The 23494-nt window shown below is 40.6% G+C and overlaps 1 protein-coding gene across 1 annotated transcript in view; it reads left to right on the forward strand.

Moving 5' to 3' along the window:
• Positions 1–9455: 9455 nt before the first annotated feature.
• NAF1 (nuclear assembly factor 1 ribonucleoprotein) overlaps positions 9456–23494 on the forward strand; it is a 50510-nt gene continuing 36471 nt past the window's right edge. The window contains exons 1-2 of the mRNA XM_061419262.1: positions 9456–9863; positions 12695–12863. Coding sequence (XP_061275246.1) covers positions 9604–9863; positions 12695–12863 — 429 coding nt within the window. The 5' untranslated portion in view covers positions 9456–9603. The remainder of the gene's footprint in view (positions 9864–12694; positions 12864–23494) is intronic.

Raw genomic sequence — 23494 nt, forward strand, 5'->3', positions numbered from 1 at the left:
GAAACCATGAAATTAAAAGATGCTTGTTCCTTAGAAGAAAAACTATGAGGAACCTCCACAGCCTATGAAAAAGCAGAAGCATCACTTTGCTCACAAAGGTCCATATAGTCAAAACTATGGTTTTCTCAGTAGTCATGTACAGATGTGAGAGTTGGACTGTAAAGAAGGCTGAGCACAGAAGAACTGGTGCTTTAGAATGGTGGTGCTGGAGAAGACTTTTGAGAGTCCGTTGGACAGCAAGGAGATCAAATCTGTCAATCCTGAATGAAATCAAGATTGAATATCATTGGAAGGACTGATGCTGAAGCTGAAACTCCAGGACTTTGGCCACCTGATGGGATGAGCAGACTCATTGGAAAAGACATTGATGCTGGGAAAGTTTGAAGGCGGGAGGAACAGGGGACAACAGAGGCTGAGATGGTTGGTTGGCATCACTGACTCAATGGACATGAGTTTGAGCCAACTCCAGGAGATGGTGAACTACAGAGAAGCCTGGCATGCTGCAGTCGCAAAGAGTCAGACATGGCTGAGTGACTGAACAATAACAAAGGCATAAAGTTCACAGTAGAAGATTACAGGTCTCAAGGCCTCTTATCCCTTGTACCAACTCTATAACTTTTCTATTTTACTAGTGAGAAAACATAAGGGCCAAGGATTGAGCTTTGTCTAGGGCCTCTGAGTGGTAAAGGACATTGCTTTCCTTTGACACCTTATTGTTTCCAACCTCATATGTTACTGACATCCAATCCCACTAGAAGTAACTTCTTCACTGTAAATTATTTGTGCAGTGCATTCTTCTGGATGCAGTTGATGAAGCTAGTCAATATTTTTTTGCCTTTACTTGGAAAGAGAAACATTCATCCATATACTGAAAACTAATAAAATGCTGTAAATCCATTATACATTCTCAACTGAAATAAAAAGGTACAACCTGAAAGTTGAGAAATTATGTTTTATTTTGAGGACATACTGAAGACTTAAGCCCAGAAGACACCCTGTCAGATACCTCTGAGGGACTGATCTGAAGATGTAAGAGAGGAACCAGGATATATACATGTTATTGAAAAAAAAAATTCAAAAAACAAAAGAACTGTCCCCCTCCTTACAAAAAAAAAAAAAACAAAACAGGTAGTTGAAATTCAAAAGATGATTGCTAATGAAAGAAAACCAGACATCTCAAGCTAATAAGTGTAACATTTTTCTGTGAGAGGGAAGACGCCACAGTCTAGGCACCCTGAGATCATCCCTTTGATGTGCACTTTAACTCTCTAGGGCCTGTGTCAGGCTTTTCTCCATCCTAAATCCTCTCAAGATGCACATTCTGGGGTTGCTGTAGTGGCTGATAGTTTGAATGCTAAAGCATCCCTTTGTTTACTGATGTAGCAGGCAATATTTTTCGTTCACAACATCAATTTTAAAAAAAGAAAAGGAAAGAAAAAGAAAAAAGAGTACAAATGTAGAATCAGACCTACCTAGGGTGACATGCCAACTCCTATCTTACAAGCTCTGTGATCGTGGGCATCTTTATTAACCTATTTAAGCCTGTTTCTTTGTGTATGCTGCTGCTGCTGCTAAGTTGCTTCAGTCGTGTCTGACTTTGTGCGACCCCATAGATGGCAGCCCATCAGGCTCCACAGTTCCTGGGATTCTCCAGTCAAGAACACTGGAGTGGGTTGCTATTTCCTTCTCCAATGCACGAAAGTGAAAAGTGAAAGGGAAGTCGCTCAGTCGTGTCCGACTCTTCGCGACCCCATGGACTGCAGCCTACCAGGCTCCTCTGTCCATGGGATTCTCCAGGCAAGAGTACTGGAGTGGAGTGCCATTGCCTTCTCCGTCTTTGTGTATAAAAGAGGATAATGATACTTTGTGTGTGTAAGTTGCTCCATCATGTCTGACTCTTTGTGATCCCATGGGACTATAGCCTGCCAGGCTCCTCTGTCCATGGAATTCTCCTGGCAAGAATACTGGAGTTGTTAGCCATTTCCTTCTTCAGGGGATCTTCCCCACCCAGGGATCAAACCCAGGTTTCTGATATTGCAGGCATATTCTTTACCATTTGAACCACCAGGGAAGTCCCTAATGATACACTGCAAAGATTAAATATGATGCTTATAAACAGATTAGCATCATGATTGGTACCTGAGAACTATCAGGTCTCAAGGTATGTGGAGTTCTATCTTCCTGTTTAAAATCAAAGGGAGGGGAGGAAAGCAAGAACAGGGAAATAACTTATTTTTTTCATAATTTTATGCTTCAGACTTACTTACTCTTATTTAGTGCTTTATCCACAATGCTTGGAGTAATTGTGTTCTTATATTTATTTCCTATGTTAAGAATGATGCTTTTAAATTTATTTATTTTTTAATTGAAGGATAATTGCTTTACAGAATTTTGTTGCTTTTTGTCAAACCTCAGCATGAATCAGCCATGAAAGTGAAAGTTGCTCAGTCGTGTCTGACTCTTTGCTACCCCATGGACTATACAGTCCATGGAATTCTCCAGGCCAGAATACTGGAGTGGGTAGCCTTTCCCTTCTCCAGGGGATATTCTGAACCCAGAGATGCTACCCAGGTCTCCCAAATTGCAGACAGATTCTTTACCAGCTGAGCCACAAGGTAAGCCCAAGAATACTGGAGTGGGTAGCCTATCCCTTCTTCAGCAGTTCTTCCCAACCCAGGAATTGAACCAGGGTCTTCTGCATTACAGGTGAATTCTTTACTAACTGTGCTATCAGAGAAGCCCATGACAAACCTAGACAACACATTAGAAAGAAGAGACATTGCTTTGACGACAAAGGTCCATCTAGTCAAAGCTACGGTTTTTCCAGTAGTCATGTATGGATGTGAGAGTTGGATTATAAAGAAACCTGAGCACCAAAGCACTGATGCTTTTGAACCGTGGTGTTGGAGAAGACTCTTGAGAGTCCCTTGGACTGCAAGGAGATCCAACCAGTCAATCCTAAAGGAAATCAGTCCTGAATATTCATTGGAAGGACTGATGTTGAAGATGAAGCTCCAATTCTTTGGCCACCTGATGAGAAGAACTAACTCATTAAAAAGACCGTGATGCTGGAAAAGATTGAAGGCAGAGGAGAAGAGGACAGCAGAGGAAGAGATGGTTGGATGACATTACTGACTAGATGGACATGAGTTTGAGCAAGCTCCGCGAGTTGGTGATGGACAGGGAGGCCTGGCATGCTGCAGTCCATGGGGTAGCAAAGAGTCGGACATGACTGAGCGACTGAATTGAGCTGAACTCAGTTGTTCCACTTGTCCAAATTACCACCCAGGGAAGCCTGTTCATATTGGTCTTAGACATTTTAAACTACCTCATGGACAATTTCCTGGTGGCTCAGATGGTAAAGTGTCTGCCTGCAATGTGGGAGACCTGGGTTCAATCTCTGGGTCAGGAAGATTCCCTGGAGAAGGAAATGGCATTCGACTCCAGTTCTCTTGCCCGGAAAATTCTATGGACAGAGGAACCTTGTAGGCTACAGTCCATGGGGTCGCAAAAGACTCGGACATGACGAGCAACTTCACTTCAATGGACAATTCAAGGTCTGGAAAATGAATTTCACATAATTTCCTTCTCTTATGGATAGAAATATTTTTAGTCATGGAGTGTATGTTTTCACACTGCACTGAAGCCTTCCTTTGCAGACAGGCTACTGCCTCTTCTGTGGCTAAGGTCCTTTGTACTCCTACCTGAGGAACTCCTCTCAGACTTCATAGTGATGGAGCAACCCATTGTACCAGCCAGGTACTTTGACAAGTCTGTGCTATTTTGCCAGTTTTTCAGCACTTTTAGTGTGCTTTCCTCAGCCCTCGGTTTAACACATTAAAGGCATTACTGGAAGACTCAGTTGGCAGCATTTATAGAGGTACTCCAACTACTTTGGCCAAAAGCATTGCTGTTGGTCCTTCTAAAGTTCAGATCCACTTGCTTTGGACACTCAGCTTCGAGGATGGTCAGAGGATGCCCGATGCACCTTGGCTCCTGCTTCTTTTGCTGCTGCTGCTGCTAAGTTGCTTCAGTCGTGTCTGAGTCTGTGAAACCCCATAGATGGAAGCCCACCAGGCTGCCCCATCCCTGGGACTCTCCAGGCAAGAACACTGGAGTGGGTTGCCATTTCCTTTTCCAATGCATGAAAGTGAAAAGTGAAAGTGAAGTCGCTCAATCGTGCCTGACTCTTAGCAACCCCATGGACTACAGCCTACCAGGCTCCTCCATCCATGGGATTTTACAGGCAAGAGTACTGGAGCGGGGTGCCATTGCCTTCTCCTCCTGCTTCTTTTGAGCCCTAACTAATAAAGGGGAGAAACTCCAATAGTATAAAGGCTACTTGCTTCTATTAAAAATAGCCATGTTTTGGTAGAACAACATTTTCAGAGTGTGCCCTTGAGAGACAAAAACCCTAAGCTTCATGCTTAGTAGAAACTGAAGACTTCCATCTGTTGGGGAAGCTCTAGCAGAACACTCCTCAACCTCAGTGGAAAGGTTACTATCAGTTATTGCTTATCAAGTCTTGTGGAGCCGAACTGCAGGGCAGACTCCTGGATCCACATGACACACCTACAGGAAGCCCAGAACCCTGACTGGAGCTGCATGTACTCTGGTGACTTCAAAGTAGAGATTTCCTGGAGCTGAAACAGATGACACTGGATGAGACAAGTTTCCCAAGATATCCAGACTAAGCCTGTTGGAAGTTTGTCACCAAACCTTTGCAGATGACATAGCACTTCAGATGATCTCCAGTGTCTACACTCTTGATAACATCAGTTCAGTTCAGTCGCTCAGTCATGTCCGACTCTTTGCTACCCCATGGACTGCAGCATGCCAGGCCTCCCTGTCCATCACCAACTCCCAGAGCTTGCTCAAACATATGTCCATTGAGTCAGTGATGCCATTCAACCATATTATCCTCTGTCGTTCCTTTCTCCTTCTGCCTTCAATCTTTTCCAGCATCAGGGTCTTTTTAATGAGTCAGTTCTTCGCATCAGGCAGCCAAAGAATTGGAGCTTCATCTTCAGCATCAGTCTTTCCAATGAATATTCAGTACTGATCTCCTTTAGGATTGACTGGTTGGATCCCATTGGGATTGGATGCCATGATCTTAGTTTTTTGAATGTTGAGTTTGAAGCCAGATTTTTCACTCTTCTCTTTCACTTTCATCAAGAGGCTCTTTAGTTCTTCTTCACTTTCTACCATAAGGGTGGTGTCATCTGCATATCTGAGGTTATTGGTATTTCTCCCAGCAATCTTGATTCCAGCTTGTGCTTCATCCAGCCTGGCATTTTGCATGATGTACTCTGCATATAAATTAAATAAACAAGGTGACAAAATACAGTCTTACCGTACTCCTTTCCCAATTTGGAACCAGTCTATTGTTCCATGTCCAGTTCTAATTGTTGCTTCTTGACCTGTATACACCTTTCTCAGGAGACAGATAAGGTGCTCTTGAATTCCCATCTCTAAGAATTTTCCACAGTTTGTTGTGATCCACAGTCAAAGGCTTTGGCCTAGTCAATAAAGGAGGAGTAGATGTTTTTCTGGAACTCTCTTGCTTTTTCAATGATCCAACAGATGTTGGCAATTTGATCTCTGGTTCCTCTGCCTTTTCTAAATCCAATTTGAACATCTGAAGTTCTCAGTTCATGTACTATTGAAGTCTGGCTTGGAGAATTTTGAGCATTACTTTGTTAATGTGTGAGATGAGTATAACTGTTTGAACATTCTTTGGCATAGCCTTTCTTTGGGATTGGAATGAAAACTGACCTTTTCCAGTACTGTGGCCACTGCTGAGTTTTCCAAATTTGCTGGCATATTGATTGCAGCACTTTTACAGCATCATCTTTTAGTATTTGAAATAGCTCAACTGGAATTCCATCACCTCCACTAGCTTTGTTCATAGTGATGCTTCCTAAGGTCCACTTGACTTCAAACTCTAGGATGTCTGACTCTAGGTGAGTGATCACACCATGATGGTTTTCTGGGTCATTAAGCTCTTTTTTGTACAGTTCTTCTGTGTATTCTTGCCACCTCTTCAAATATTTTCTGCTTCTCTTATGTCCATACCATTTCTGTCCTTTATTGTGCCCATCTTTGTATGAAATATTCCTTGGTACCTCTAAACTTTTTGAAGAGATCTCTAGTCTTTCCCATTCTATTGTTTTCCTCTCTTTCCACTGATCACTGAGGAAGGCTTTCTTATCTCTCCTTGCTATTCTTTAGAACTCTGCATTCTGAGGGATATATCTTTCCTTTTCTCCTTTGCTTTTCACTTCTCTTCTTTTTTCAGCTATTTGTAAGGCCTCCTCAGACAACCATTTTGCCTTTTTTGCAGATCCAGAATTACAATTCTCTGCTGATCCTGATCCATCTTTGCTGAAGAACTATCAGTCATTTCTTTCAGATCAACATCAATATGATATCTACTTTCTTCGATTCCTCGTTCTCTTTAAAATTCCAGTTCATTTGCCATGCTCATTGTAAAGCCTTCTTTACTCTCTATTGTTTTCTGTTTAGTATTACTTTGGTTTATCTGTCTTCTGTAGTACATGCCTGTGCTACAATACAGTTCTCTACTAAAGTACTTATCCCTTGTTTTCAACTTGTCTTTTCTACTAAAGTGTTAGCTAGTTAAGGGCAGGGCCTGTGTTTAAATCACCTTTCTATTTGCCCAGTTCATGATGTAAGCATGGGCACACTAGTAAGTAAATGATCACTGAGTGAACAAATAGGTGTCTGGATTGTTCCTAAACCTAGGCTTCTGGTCTTGACCTTTCTATTCAATTCCCCTCAAAGGACTATGGGTATTTTTCAATTGTCCAGTTTTTCCTCAAATTCAATATCACAAACTCATTATCTTGTTCCAAGTCCTTCATGTTTATTAGTAATGCCAACTTCTTGCCAGTTTTCTCAGTTAGACAGTTTAGAGTACTTTGATTCTTCTGATGCTTGGGATTTCCTTTACTCTATTTCACTGACTATATCGTTCATTAAGACTTTCAACACTCAATTCCTGGAAAAACTCAAGACTTTTTTGGCTAACTGGAGGATCCCTCTGACCCAAATTTGTTCTCTGCTTAAAATTATACTGCATAGATCCTCAAGATCATTGTCACTGAAGCATCATTTTATTCATATCCATGTATTAGTCTATTTTTCATGGAATTTTGTGCACTAAACATGTATATGACACATGCCATTCTTTTGTATAAAACCTTAATTAAAAATATTCATATGAACTAAATGAGATACTTGAGTCTTGACTGTCTGGATCACAACAAACTGTGTAAAATTCTTAAAGAGATGGGAGTGCCAGACCACATTACTTGCCTCATGAGAAACCTGCATGCAGCTAAAGAAGCATCAGTTAGAACCAGACATGGAACAATGGCCTGGTTCAAAATTGGGAAAGGAGAACTTCAAGGCTGTATATTGTCACCCTGCTTATTTAACTGACATGCAGAGCACATCATGCAAAATGCCTGGCTGGATGAATCACAAGCTGGAATCAAGATTGCCAGGAGAAATATCAAGAACCTCAGATATGCAGATGACACCACCCTAAATGGCAGAAAGCAAAGAGGAACTAAACAGCCTCTTGATGAAGGTGAAAGAGGAGAGTGAAAAAGCTGGCTTAAGAGTCAGCATTCAAAAAACTAAGATCATGGCACCCAGTTCTATCACTTCATAGCAAATAAATGGGGAAAAATTGGAAACAGCAACAGATTTTATTTTATTGGGCTCCAAAATCACTGCAGATGGTGACTACAGCCATGAAATTAAAAGATGCTTATTCCTTGGAAGAAAAGCTATGAGGAAACTTGACAGCATATTAAAAAGCAGAGACATCAATCACTCTGCCCACAAAGGTCCATATAGTCAAAGCTATGGTTTTTCCAGTAGTCATGTATGGATGTGAGAGTTGGACCATAAAAGAAGGCTGAGAGGGGAAGAATTGATAGCTTTTGAACTCTGGTGCTGGAGAAGACTCTTGAGAGTCTCTAGGACTGCCAGGAGATCAAACCAGTCAATCCTAAAGGAAATCAACCCAGAATTTTCATTGGAAGGACTGATGCTGAAGCTGAAGCTTCAATACTCTGGCTACCTGATGTGAAGAGCTGACTTATTGGAAAAGACCCTGATGCTGGCAAAGACTAAGTGCAGAGGAGAAAGGGGAGACAGTGATGACATGGTTTAAGGATGGTATCACTGACTCAATGGACATGAATTTGAGCAAACTCCAGAAGATAGTGAAGGGCAGGGAAGCCTGGCCTGCTGGAGTCTATGTGGTTGCAAAGAGCTTAGGCACGACTGAGCAACTGAACAACAACAAAATTGAGATAGTATTTTTACCTCCATTTTATAGATAAGGAAAATGAAATTTAGTTATGTCAGACTTTCCTTCCCAAATCAGTTACACCAACATGGCAATGGTAGAGCTAAGATTCAAGCACAGGTCAATTCAGCTGGACATACTGAGCTTAATTTGTGCTTAATCACTGTTTTAGCAAGTAGTACCTCAACTTTAAATTCCTGCTTCTACTTGGAAGACTTCTACGATACATCATGTCAGTCTTTCACTTTCTATCACTGCTGAACTAGCAAATTCTATTCCACATTTCAAATATCTCTATCTCCTGTGCATTGACCTTTTTATTTCAACTAAATAGTAAACTCCTTAGAACTAGAGACAATGTATTACTTTTGTAATTTCTATGAAGGTCTGGCACTGTGGACGGCACATAATGAAACTGCGTGAATACTGATAGTGTCTTAGGCAGTCCTTGGCACATACGCACGCTTACTAAATGGTCACAATGATTACTATTTATTATTATCTGAGGGGCTAAAGCCTCAAACTGAAGTTCTAACAGGAAAACAAGAAAATTCCTACCTCTTCTTCAATCCTAAGAACTTCTTGCTTGCCTCCCTTAAGACCTAGAATAATGGTTTCTCAGGCCATTACTCATTTCACCCCCATTCCACCCTTTCTACGAAAGTGTCAACTAAAACACCAACAGGCAGCAACATGTTTCCCCCACGATTAGCGCTCTTTAAGTTGGGAGCGCTTTGGAGAAAACAAACAAACAAAAATATGAGTTGTAATTTTGGGGATGGATGGTCATTGTGTTTGTTGCCTGTCCACTGCTGTTGGTTCAAAGTGCTGGTTCAAAGCTTCCTGACTCAAGTTTCCAATCTGCAGGGCCTCGCCCCATCAGGCGTCTTCCAGTCCTGCCATCCCTCCTTCCCATCTCAGCCTCCGTGTAACTGCCCCAGATCTAGCAGCGGGAATGTCTCTCCATCTGGCCTCTCACAGTGAGCAGCGTTTCCCAGGACGCAGGGAAATCAGCGGCTTTAGGACCGCTCGGCTCCGCGTGCAAAGGCCTCCGGATCGCCCCGCCCCAGGGATCGCCATTGCGTCCGTTACGTCACACGCTTCCCGGAAGTGCCGCTGCGTTTGCAGCGGGGGCGCGTCTCCGGACGGCCCCGCGTGTGGTTATCGGAGCGGCGCGTGAAGCGGGCCTGTGCTTCGTTTCCGCGGCCGCTGTCGGCGAGGTGGTGAGCCTCCCGGCGCGAGCGTCCTAAGTTTGCGCCATGGAGGTGGTGGAGGCCTCCGCCGCTCAGCTGCAGACACTGAAATTCGGTGGCGCCGGCGTCGGAATTGGCCAGGAGGTGGCCGCGCCGACCCCGGGCCCCGCTCCGGTCGCAGCGCCGCCGGCAGACCAGGGGGCCCCGGAGTCTGCAGGCGAACCGTCGCCTCAGCTCCTGCCGCCGTCGCTCCCGGGGCCGCCTCTGGAAGGGAGCGGCCTGGAGACGTCGGACTCGGACTCCGACTCAGATTCGGACTCGGACAGGTCGTGCCCCCGGCGGCCGGGCACGTGGGGATGGCTCTGGTAGCGGGAGGCCGGGGCCAAGGAGGCAGGAGGGCGCGGGAGCCGGGGCGCGTCCCTTGCCGCGTCTGCAGTGTCCCCGGGAGGGAGCGAGGCTGTCGGGGCCCCACCAATAAGGCTGGCGGTCCGAGAGCCCTCTGTGGCCAGTTTGTCGTTTGCAGTTAGAACGTAGAAAACCTGAGAGTGGGGGCTTATTCCGGTGACCACTCGACGTGGTATGGCCTTGGGGGTTATAATTTAAGGTTTGTGGCAAATCTTTTTCTCAAGTTTAGTGTGTACTCTTGCTGGTTGAACCAGATAAATGGGGCATCAGATAAAGGATTTTTGTTTCTTTCCAGATTGACTCCTGACAGTTTTGGTAGTAGAATTTCTCTGGTGATGAATTTTTCATGAAATTAGAGGAAAGTGATTCAACTGTTACTACGTGCTTTGCGTAGCTTTTGAGGCTTCTCCAGCCCTACCTCCTGTCTTTTATATAGGAAAGTTCTGTGGTGGGAGGAGAGTTCACTGAACCACGCTGAATCTTGTGTGCAAGTGTTTGAGTGTGTTTTATGCCATGCTGTGTCGGTGAACAATATACACACGATCCTTGCCTTACATTCTGGTGAGAGGGACGAAAAATGAAGTAAAAAAAAAAAAAGTGAGTTGTTGAAAATTACAAGGAAGGACCAAGCAAGGCACTTGTTGTAGAACCCAACCAGGTGGGACCCTCAGGCCATGTGAATTTTCATTCTAACTGCTAGAGAAATTTGAAGAATTTTAAGCAGATGATTTTCATGCTCAAGTTAGCATTTTAATGGTTTACTCTGTGGAGAAGGAACTGAACTGTGTGTTCAAGAGTGAAAGCAGAGTGGTTGGCTTAGTGTGAAAGCAATGGGAAAGACGTTGTATTAGTCCACCGTGTGACGGTGTTTGGATTGAATATTTTGAAACTTTCCCGATTTGGATCGCCAATAGATGTGGCCTATGAAGAGGGGCATCAACTGGGTGTATGGCGGTGCTGTTTACGGAGATGGGGAGAAACCTTTCTGGGATGGGGGCTGTAAACCAATAGGAATGTTAAATTGAGACAGTTAATTTGAGGTTTCACTGTCAACAAATTGAAGATGTCAGGGAAGCAGTAGGAGGACAATTCAGGTATGGAAATGTAAATTTGAGCATCAGATTACAGGTAAAACTTACTTTAAACTTTTTTTTGGATATGTATTTTTAAATTTATTTACTTTTAATTGAAGGACAATTGCTTTAAAATGTTGTGTTGGCTGGTTTCCGCGGTACATTGACATGAATCAGTCACAGTATACCAGTATACGTTTGTCCCCTCCCTCTTGAACCTCCCTCCCACCCTATCCCACCCTACTTCAAACTTTTTATTGTGGACATTTTCAGACTCAGAGTAATATAATGACTGTACACATAGCCATCACCAAGTTTCACAGTTTCCATTATTTCCTAGCTTTATTTAGTTATTTTTGGCTGTGTTGTGCAGGCATGGCTTTCCTCTACTTAGGCGAGGTTGGAGGGGCGGGCGCTGCTTGATTGTGGTAGGTGGGCTTCTCATTGTGGTGGCCTCCTTGTAGAGCGTGGACTCTAGGTGTGCAAACTAAGTAGTTGTGGTACTCTGGGCTTAGTTGCTCCACAGCATGTGGAATCCTCCTGGACAGGGGATTGAACTCATGTCCCCTTCATTGGCAGGTGGATTCCCCATCACTGGAGCACCAGGGAAGTCCCCTTAACTTTGTTTTACCTAACATTTCTAACTTGATAGTTTTAAAACAAGTATCAGACAGCATGCCACCTTTCCTGTAAATTCTTTACTGTGCATTTCTGATAAAATATTTTTTACATAACAACCATGTCATTATCAGCTGTAGTAGAATGAACCCTAATTCCTTAACATCAGCTAGTAGCACTCTGTATTTAGATTTTTCTAGTGGAATAGGAGTCATGTTTACCAATTTCATCATTGACTGAGCATGCAATACTTTGATACAGTTCCAAGGTTTCTACCTCTAGTGACTGGATTCAGGACTAAACAGTGAAATACAAGAGAAACTGAAAGAGAAAAACAGAATTAGTAGGGAGAATGCACTGTTTTTAACTTGTGAGTTTGTAGGTCATTAATTTGGCAGCTATTAAGAGTTTAGGGGTGGAGCTTAGGGATATCAAGACTGAAGATTTAGCAGTTATCTGCACATTGGTAATGATTGAACTCATTGGAGGTTGTACATGGAAAGAGTACCGGAGAGAAGAGATGAATATGGGACTTGTAGAAACAGCACATAAAAGGAGCTGAAGGGGGTACCAGTGAACAGTTCAAGCTAAGAGGATAGTTTTTGGCTCTGAGAATTGTTGTGGAAGTCAAGGGCTAAAGGGGTTTTCAGAGAGCGGAGTGTTCAGCATGGATGGTAACTTGGAAAAGTTTCCAAATTGAAGACTGAGAAGCAAGTCTCTTTGCTTAATTGATCTGATCCTTGGTGACTAATAAGACAGGTGCCTGGCCCAGAATTCTCTTTGGTCACTGATTTGTCACGTGCTTCAGACTGATGCATCACATAAGAGACAGTTGTAAAAAGAGGGTTTGGGTTAGAGCAGGGTTTGTGATCAGTTGATTAGAGTGATCAGTTGATTAGAGTGCTTTCCAAACACTATAGTCAATTTCAAAATGCTAGCCTTTGAATTATACCAGCAATCATAAGCATCTAGTAACGCAGATATTTTCTAGTTGAATAATCATATTTTAATACCATTGTAATAATGCTTTTGTATCATTTTCAACTTTTTCTTCTCTATAGTGAAACAGATTCCGATAGTTCAAGCTCCTCCTCTTCCTCATCATCGTCTTCATCGTCTTCCTCTCGTATGTCCCTTCCTCCAGTTCTGTCAGATGGAGAAGATGACTTACTAGTTGAGAAGGAAAATAAGAATTTTCCTCTTAAAACAAAAGATGAGTTACTTCTTAGTGTAAGTACTTAGATTTGTTACTAAACTTAATTTATATGTTCTGAAATATTTTATGATACTGTTATCATTTCATTTGGTCTGTGTCTGCTCCATGAATTTGAAGACCACTCTCAACTTTTACTGGTCATACTTGTGCCATGCCTTGGCTTTCTTAAGTGAAAGAAAGAATTGATTCTGAATAATTTTTCAGGTTTGTTTCTAATGCTAACTTTTGATAATGTGCTGGGCATCTAGTTTAGCTTGCTGCCTTTCATTCTTATCTTCCCTAAAGATTGTAAGATGTACAATTCTTTTTTTGGGAAGGGGTCCAAAACTCAGAGAAACTTTAGTTCAGTAGCAGTTGAAACTGTTTTTTTAATCAATTGGATTTGGAGAAATAGAAAGTAAAATTAGATCGGTTGCAGTTTTGAGGATTTCTGTTTACTGGAAGTTTTTGGAGCGTTATCATTATTACAGTTGGAGAAAACTTGTTTATTGTGGATAGATATTTATTGGCATTTGAATGCATGGTTATTTCCTCTTAGACTGTATGCTGTTCCTAGGAGGTTAATGATAGTCTTGTTGAAGCCTTATGGTATAAGAGGAAAGTCTTCTCAGAATTTCACAGTATGGGCTGTATTGCCTTATGGTTTTTTTTTAACAACTCCCACGTGTACTTTTAATTATTGTTAATGTTTTTAAGAAATTTAGTGGTCCCTAATTATAGTTATAAAACGCTTAAACCAGTGAAGTAGTAAAGCAAAATTTGAGAGAAATTTTTAAAGCCTAGAGACATTCAGGAACCTTTTCATGACCATACTGGATCGATTATTTCCTTTTTCTCTGCTTGTAATAAGGAATTTTCTATCTCAGTTATGCCTTGTGTATTGAGGGAACCCTGGAATTTGTGTGTGAATTCATTAGTGATTTATGTTTTCATACTGCCGACCTTAATCTCAGTGGTTTTTTACACAGAGGCTCTCCCAACTTATGATTATTTTCTGAAGTTATTGGCAGATTTGTTTGGTCTTGTCCCTGTATCTTAATCACTTTTCTACTTAAATCTCTCTTAGAATATAAGAATCAACAAATAAAGGATCATAGTACTTTGGTGTGTACACGTGTTTCATTTTCTTATTTATCCTACTGGATCTGAAATTCTTCCCTTGGGAATTCTTGAAATTTAATGCAAAATCTTAGTCAATTTATTTAGGTATTTTTCTGGATAGAGTGCCCATATTTTCATCAGAAAGTCAAAAAGAGTCTGTGTCCACATTTTTGAGGACTGGTTCATAGCTGATCTTTGTGGCTCATGTAGTGCCCAGCAGAGTGCTTTTCAGATATCGGGCTGTCAGTCAAGAGTAATATGTGACTTGTGGAGTGGGTGAGTGAGTGGGCATGTGACATTCACTCATGTTTAAACTATTACAACACGCCTGCCATGTGCCAGAAACAAGACCCATCTGGTTTCTATTCTAAATACACCTACTGGAGAGGCAGACAGTAAATGACGGGGAGAAGTGCTGGAAGTGCTGTTGAATTGTGTGAATGTATGCTTAGCTCATATCAAAATTCCTTTTTTTGCTGGGGAAAATATATTAGTTTTTAAAACTTGAAATAGTGAGAGGGTGTCTTCCTTTTTGTGCTAGTTCTGAAGGATCTTTGGGAAGGATGGAAGGGGTAATCGTAGCCTTTTCTTTTTCTTTTAAATTTTGAATTCTTAACTAGCTCCTCACACTATTTTATATTCTTAGGATTAGAAAGCAAATGTACTAGAAGTTCCTACTCCTACATATGGTTTTGGAGATATGTAGAGGAATGAGTTCCCTGGTCTGCTGTAAATCTTTTAGGGCTGTAGAAGAGTATATGAGGACTCTTTTGGGACTTGCGCTCTCAAGGTCAAGGGAAGAGAATGACTTGGCCCTGAATTTCAAGAATGGTGTGGCTTCAAGTACTCATTGTCTTTAGGATCTACTCTTTGTTATTCAGAAGATGTTTCTGCACGTGGCTGGTGGCTGGGCCTCTGATACTCCTGAATGAACGTCATGGACAGAACTTGGATTGGTTTACTGGGAGCCTGGTTCGTGGGTCTGAACAAATAATTGAAGCTAGTGAGATGGGTATTCTGATTGCCTGGACATGAGTTGCATGGTCACTCCTATACTCTCATGTGGAGAGTGTATAGGAAAGTGTAAATGAGAGAAAGCGAATGGGAGAGTGTGAGGGTGGGAGTGTATGTGATAAGTGACAGAAAGGGAGTGCGAAAGGGTGTGAATTTTGAAGAGTATGGGTAGTATCAGCCACATACAAACCACAAGGGATGCGTTCATGGGAAGGGGAGGCTTAGAACATGGCAGCTGTTGTTCAGTCAGTAATAACATTTATCTTCTGTGGAGGGAAAGAGGGAAATACGTGGAAGCAGTTAATCACATATGACATAGGTTGGACTCTTGGAGCTGCAACAGAGACCAGATTACATTAGGAGAAGGAGATGTACTGTAAACTTCCTTGGCTAGGAAAGCCACTGGGAACCAAGGTAGCTATTGAGGATGGCTGTGCTGTTTCTTTTATGTGCTTCCTGGCATTCTCAAAGCTCTGAGTGTCATTTTATTTGCTGACTCACTTCTGTTTGCCTGTAGATTCAATCATTTTACCTCTAGCTTGCACTTGGGTTTCTTGTTCCTGGCTCTGTAGAAAATTTGATATGTTCTACTCTCACTTTCTCCATGAACTGGCTATTCATACCATATTCTTTGCTGACTTTTGAGACAGTCCTATTACTTAGCTTTGAATTTGTCTTTTTTCAGATGACTGTTCATGCTTCCTGGGACGAGCCCCCTCCTTTGTTACATAAAGTAGCTCTACTGCTGCTGCTAAGTCGCTTTAGTCATGTCCGATTCTGTGGGACCCCATAGACTGCAGCCCACCAGGCTCCCCCATCTCTGGGATTCTCCAGGCAAGAACACTGGAGTGGGTTGCCATTTCCTTCTCCAATGCATGAAAGTGAAAAGTAGCTCTAGCTGGTATTGAATGTGCCTTTGTAGGTCTACTGGTGTGTATCTTCTCAGGCAGCAGGGCTGTGCAGTGGAACTGTTTGCTGTGTGTAGTCTTTTAATTTCCTAATGAAATTCTGAAGAAAACCAGTGAAATATCCTGTGTTGTCTTTGCAAAAAGGTGTGCATAAATTCAAATGGATCAAATATTTAGTACCAGTTTCAGAGTTTGTGATACATCTGTGAGATCTTTAGAACAAAGACCAGCTTTACTGGTGTTATGGCCTAACTCTTCATAAAGTTTCTTATATTCTGGACTGTTTCCTATTGTTGAGGCATTTGTTGTCGTTCAGATGCTAAGTCACGTCCCACTCTTTGTGACCTGTGGACTGTAGCACGCTAGGCTTCCTTGTCCTTCTCTATCTCCCAGAATTTGCTCAAATTCATAGTTGGTGATGTTATCTAACCATCTCATCCTCTTTTGCCTGCTTCTCCTCCTGCCCTCAGTCTTTCCCAGCATCAGGGTCTTTTTCAGTGAGCCAGCTCTTCTCATCAGGTGGCCAAAATATTGGAGCTTCAGCATCAGTCCTTCCGGTGAATATTCAGGGTTGATTTTCTTTAGGATTCACTGTTTTCATCTCCTTGGCATCTTAAGAGACTTTGAAGAGTTCTGCAGAACCACAGTTCGAAAGCATCAAATAATTCTTTGCCGCTCAGTCTTCCTTATGGTCCAACTCTCACATCCATACATGACTACTGGAAAAACCATAGCTTTGACTATATGGACCTTTGTCAGTGAAGTGATGTCTCTGCTTTTTAATATGCTGTGGAGGTTCCTCATAGCTTTTATTCCAAGGAACAAGCGTCTTTTAGCTGCACTCATCATTTGCAGTGATTTTGGAACCCCGCAAAATAAAATTTGTCATTGTTTCCAGTTTTTCCCTATTTGCCATGAAGTGAGGGGATCAGATGCCATGATCTTTGGTTTTTGAATACTGAGATTTAAGCCAGCTTTTTCACTCTCCTTTTTCATTCATCAAGAGGCTCTTTAATTCCTCTTTGCTTTCTGCCATTAAAGTGGTATCATCTGCATATCTGAGGTTGTTAATATTTCTCCAGGCAATCTTAATTCCAGCTTGTGATTCATCCAGCCTATATTTCACATAATGTAAGTAGGGTGACACCATACAAACTTGACATACTACTTTCCCAATATTGAACCAGTCTGTTGTTCCATGTTTGGTTCTAACTGTTGTTTCTTGATCTATATACAGTTTTCTCAGGAGACAAGTAAGTTGGTCTGGTATTCCTATCTCTTTTAAGAATTTTCCAGTTTGTTGTGATCCACACAGTCCAAGGCTTTAGCGTAGTCAGTGAAGCAGAAATATATTTTTTTCTCACATTCCCTTGCTTTTTCCATGATCCAAGGAATGTTGGCAATTTGGTCTTTGATTCCTCTGCCTTTTCTAAAACCAGGTTGTACATCTGAAAGTTCTCAAGTACTGTTGAAGCCTAGCTTGAAGGATTTGGAGCGTTATCTTACTAGCATGTGAAATGGGCACAACTGGTACTTTGAATGTTCTTTGGCATTGCCTTTCTTTGAAATTGAAATGGAAACTGACCATTTCCAGTCCTGGGGTCACTGCTAAGTTTTCCAAATTTGTTGACATACTGAGTGTAGCATTTTAACAGTATCGTCTTTTAGGATTTTAAATAGCTCAATTGGGATTCCATAACCTCCAGTAGCTTTGTAGTGATGCTTCCTAAGGCCCACTTGACTTCACACTCCCAAGTGTCTGGCTCTAGGTGATTGACCACACCATCGTGGTTATCCAGGTCGTTAAGACCCTTGTGTATAGTTCTTCTATGTATTCTTGCCACTTCTTTTTAATATCTTCTGCTTCTCTTAGGTCCGTACTGTTTTTGTCCTTTCTTGTGCCCATGTTTGCATGAAATGTTCTCTTTTTATCTCCAAATTTCCTGAAGAGATTGATAGTCTTTCCCATTCTGTTGTTTTCTTCTTTGTTTTCATTGTTCATTTAAGAAGGCTTTCTTATCTCTCCTTACTGTGCTCTGGAACTCTGCATTCGGTGGGGTATATCTTTCCTCATCTCACATCTCTTCTTTTCTCAGCTATTTTTAAGTCCTCCTCAGACAACCATTTTGCCTTTATTTATCTTGAGGATGAGTTTGGTTACCACCTCCTGTACAATGTTATGAACCTAGTTTGCCCATAATTCTCCAGGCACTCTGTCTACCAGAGCTAATCCCTTGAATCTATTTGTCACCTCCACTGTATAATCATACAGGATTTGATGATTTAGGTCATATCTGAATGGTCTAGTGGTTTTCCCTACTTTCTTCAATTTAAGCCTGAATTTTTCAATAAAGAGGTCATGATCTGAGCCACACTGAGCTCCAGGTCTTGTTTTGCTGGCTGTATAGAGCTTCTCCATCTTCGGCTGTGAAGAGTGTAATCAGTCTCATGTCAGTATTGACCATGTAATGATGTCCATGTGTAGAGTCGTCTTTTGCGTTGTTGGAAGTGAGTATTTGCTATGACCAGTGTGTTCTCTTGGCAAAACTCTGTTACCTTTTGTTTAGGCATGCTGAGCTTAACTTTTACCTCTTTAGTCTGTTAAGCAGGAATGTTGCCTTCCTGGGTCTAACTTTTTAAATCGTTTCTATTGTTGGACAGTTAGATCCTGATGATCTACCTACTAACTATTGCAGATCTATATTTGTAAGTATGTGGGAACTAAAGTGAAGTGACCTCAAGATTGTCCTTTTAGAGTTAAACAGAGCTGCAGCGGTCCTTTGGGATGACAAAATGTTGTTATAACCTGATTTAAAAAAGTTGAGAGGAAGAGGAGGAAAGAGGGATTGGTCAGCCATAGACACATTGGAAAGGAGAGTAGTTGTAATCATCTCTTTACTTAGTGCAGGAATGCAGTATAGGACTTAAAGTTAACCAAGGGGAATCATTCTTTTAAAACATAAACACTTGAAAGCGGAGAAGATTTATATATAATCTATACAATAAACGTAAAGCAGCACACATGTTACAGTTTTGGAACTACATTTAAACCACATAGGGTTTATGAAGTGTTTCAGTGAATTGGAAAATTAGATTCTTTTTGAAGAATTTTCTCTCAGTTCTCAGTTGAGAATGTCCTCAACTCTTCTTTCAAATAAATTAGATGTGATGAAGATTTAGAATCATAAGGACATTTATAGGATTGTGACATTTCTAAGTCTTAATCAGAAGTTAATTGTATAAATTAGTGCCCATTGTTTTCTCTTCTGAAAACCTGAAGTTACATATTTAAAAATTATGATTGCAGTGTTTATGGGGATAAAATATGAATAATACTGCATTAGAGATAATGTGTATTTATGTGTGTAATATAGCATGACCAAGAAAAACATTTAAGTACTTGTAGGTAACTCTTGGTAAATTTACTTTCATAATTTAGAGACTGCCTATATTATATATTATATGGAGTATACAGTAGGCAATATAATTATGCAGTGTAATTAGGTTGGCACTTTGTGTAGTTGTAATTAGGGTGAGTACAGTTTTTCTGATTGTGACAGTGAAGACCCGTATCATGAAACTTCCTAATGTGAGGATCTGGAAATACCTAGGCCACCTGAAGTGATCAGAAGTTACAGTGGATTATTTCAGTTTTTTTTACTTCTCACAGTCTTGAAATTGTCTTGCACCTTGTTCTACTCTTAATATCGTTGATTGACTACGGTGTTTTCAGGGCCTAACTTGATTTAAAAGTTTTATCCTAAAAGTGTAGACCTTATTTAGCTTCAGCTTTTGTTGAGTCTAGTATATGTGGAATTATCATATCATACCTTAAGACTGTTGATGACACTTTTTAATATTATTCTCAAAATGCCTGATATTTAAATGGCTTATATACTTGAAAGGAGGTAGGTTTTCAGTAATATTTGGTGCTTTTTAAAAACAGTGCTCACATTTTTTTAAAAATTAAAATTTTGTACTTCATTGCACAGTTACTTCAGTAAGCTTCTATGAAGCACAACTGATCCTGGATAAATACTAATTTATTCAGTAGAGTACCCATATGTGTCTTCTGTATATACATGTATATGATCATTATTACAGAAAAACATTCTGTTAGGTTCCCTGACCCCTGTAGATTTTAATGAGTGAGTTGTGGCTGTTTTAGAGGATAAAGACCAATGTCTGTAAAGAAGACTCCAGCTTGGCTGGAGACACAGTTGGCTGCCACGTGCAGTCCTCTGCTCCTGGCTAACAGGAGAGAGTGGTGGGATAGTTTTGTTCCACTTTCCTCAGTTTTTAAAGTTCTCCCCAAACTGGCATCAAATGGGTTAGTTGCCATTTGGAATGTTTGATTTCTTTCTCACTATTTGCTGCCCTTTTTCTGTGTTTGTGAGTGAAAACCCAAAACAAGGTTCTTTAGATAATTTTACCTGAAAAGATCATGAATTACTGATTTTTTCCCCCTCCCCCAGTGATAAGCCTTCCTTGAGCTAGGGAAGTCAGGGCCATTGTAAGATATTGTTGTTTTTTCAGAGGGCCATTTCTGACTGATTAGCTCCTTCCATTTTTCTGATGAAAGTCTTAGACACCATTTTTTGACTGGCGTATCTACAGTTTAATTTTTAATAGGATGAATTTTAATGTTAGATGCTACACATTTGAATATTTTGTTTAACTGAGCAATGATAGACTGTTGTTGATCTTTCACAGTTACTTGAGATGTGGTTGGGACCTTGCATTTCTTTAATGCCATAGCTGAAGAGCATAACATCTGTTCTTCAGAATCAGAGTAACTTTATTCAAGTCTGTTATGTAATTTCTGTATTAATATTCTGTCTTTTTGATTGCATGCTGTTAAACATTTTTAAAAATTGTACTATTAATCACTTGTATGAATTGTTGAGAACTTTTTTTTTTTTTGCTTAGTTTCTCACTACTTATAGATAGATAAGAAAACTGATAACCCAAAAATGACTTTCCTGATGCAGTGAGTGAGGAAGAGCGGATTCAGATCTGGCATCAGATGGAGTCTAGTCAGCTCTGTTTTTCAGTTCCTGCTTAGGACTTTTTCATAGCACTGGAATTTGATCATTTGAACTTCCCGATTATTTGGTTTTTGAGTAATGAGCATAATTTGTAATGGTGAAAGATGATTCTGTCATCTAATTTAAGCTTTCCTACATTATTGTAAGAAACCCTCTGTTGCCCTTTAATAAAGCCTTTGATTTGGATCTGTAGATGCGCCAGAAGTAGAGGATTGGATTTCATTAGTATGTTGACTTTCAGCATTTTGCTGAATGCTATGCCTATTTTTGGTGACTCAGTGGTAGAGAATCTGCCTGCCAATGCAGGAGATGTGGATTCAGTCCCTGGGTCAGGAAAATCCCCCAGAGTGGGAAATGGCAACCCACTCCAGCATTCTTGCCTGGAAAATCCCATGGACAGTGGAATCTGGTGGCTTAGAGTCCATGGGGTCACAAAGAGTCAGACACAACTTAGCAACTAAGCACGCATGAAAGCATAGATATTTATATTTAGCTGCAGATTGTATATATCCAAAATAAGTTGTTAGTTTCTTTTTAATTTTGGAAAGTAGCAAATAACAATAATGACAAAGATTGATCACACACCTTCATTTCCCAGGTATTCAGGTTAACGTCAAGACCTAATATGGTGCATACTGTTAGAATGTGGTCCTAAAATTATACTTGTATTAATGGCTAAAAATAGATGGTCCGCTTATACTTGGGTATATATTTAGTAATGGAGGGCTCTTTGGATGTATGAGAGTGTAAAGCAGTGCTATCCAGCCAGTCCTCCTGCAGTGATGGACATGTCCTATTATATTAACCCTGTCTTTATACCACAGCAACAGAACACTTGAATGTGGCTAGTGCTCCTGAAGACTGCATTGTAAATTTTATTTAATTTTAATTAATTAAATTTAAATAATCAAATTAATTAACATCTTGTATTAGATAAGCAGAGTAGGAGTCTTTCCTACTCACTCATTAATCTTTCTATGAGGGTCATAGGTAAACCAGGCTCATGTTTGAATCTTCCTAACTAGCTGTAAATAGGTTTCTAACTTTTTGTTTTCATGAGACTCGGTTTTGTTTATATGATAAAGGGCCTGGATTTCCCTCATCATGTCTGCCCTCAGCCTTTTGGTTTGTCGTTGTTACGTGTCTCATCTCTGACTCTATATACTCTCCACTGGCAAGTCACTGGTGTCATTTACTGTGTGTTTTGGTCCCTTTCTTTTGTTCTTTGTCACTGGAGTGTGCTTCTCCTCGTCTCTATCACACATACACATCCTTTCTCCACTTGTGGAAAACAAAGTTTTGGTTTTTATTTGAAGGAGGTTATGAGACTAAGCAGATTGAATTTTGTACCAGGGCAACTGCTGTATTAGTTACTCTCCTGGCTACAATAATACTTGCTGCTGCAAACCTGAGGTATCTGTGTGTCAGTTCTGTGCAGTGAAGCTTAATTGGAAGCCACCCTTTTTTACTTTCTTTTTGAGAAGGCTGGGTTGAGATCCTTTTCATTCCTTGAGGATTCTTTTTTGAATTTTAAGAATTGTAGTTTCATTATCTGATTCGTGCTTTGACTGAAAAACTCCAATTTAAATTTTTTGTTTGTTTATTTGTTTTTAGCTTGGGTTGTTGAGCTAAGTCAATTCATGTAATAAATATATACTAAATACCTTTGTGATATATACTAAATATCATTTAGTATATACTATTTAGTATATACTAAATACTTTGTGATAGTCATTGTTCTTACCATAGTAAGAAGCAAGGCAGACCTCGTCCTAGTTTTTGTTGGATTTGTTGTCTAGTTTGGGACATAGATTTTAAGCCGGTAAAAGAATAGTATGTTAGACATTAATATATTCACAAGAAAACAAAACCACAGGATAATTTGATAAAGACTGACTAGGCTTGGTGGTGGTGCAGTTCTTCAGCTTAATGGTTAGGGAAGTTAACATAACTTGAGACATCTATCTACATGTTGAGACAGGATTTCATGTTGACGGTGTGACATTGCAGTCCGAGAAGCTTTCCATTTGAACCTTCTAAAATTATGCCTTCAAACCTGTCAAAAGTCTTCATGGAAAGCACATCCCTTGGATGAATTGTTGAGGGAGTTTGGGAGATTTTTGCCCCCTTTATCTTTTATCCCTTGTTTCCTAGCATGCTTATTTGAAAAGGACAAATATCTCTTTTCTCCATTGATTCCATTTCCAGAATATCTGCCATTTCCAAAGCAAATATACTGGTTGGCTTAACTAGACTTTCAAAAGCAAATTCCAAAACAGGCTGTTAACCTGGAATTGTAATAGGCTGATTCCATTTATCTCTTAAGTTATATGTACTATACATACCTTCTGTGTTTTGTAGAGCGTTTGTGATAAGAGACTTCATGCATATCGCTCTTATAGGTAGGGTCTTTTACCATCAAGAAGCAGTTGAATGCCTTCATTGGCCTTCTGTAGGAATCACAGAAAACTGTATATATTTCCACATTTCAGAGTCCTGGGGTCAGTGAGCTGGAATTAGAAGTATTATATCTGTATTCTAAGTTTGGTTCTATGTGAGATCAGAAATCCTTCC

Source organism: Bos javanicus, chromosome 6 (assembly GCF_032452875.1).
Source record: "Bos javanicus breed banteng chromosome 6, ARS-OSU_banteng_1.0, whole genome shotgun sequence".
Taxonomy (NCBI): domain Eukaryota; kingdom Metazoa; phylum Chordata; class Mammalia; order Artiodactyla; family Bovidae; genus Bos; species Bos javanicus.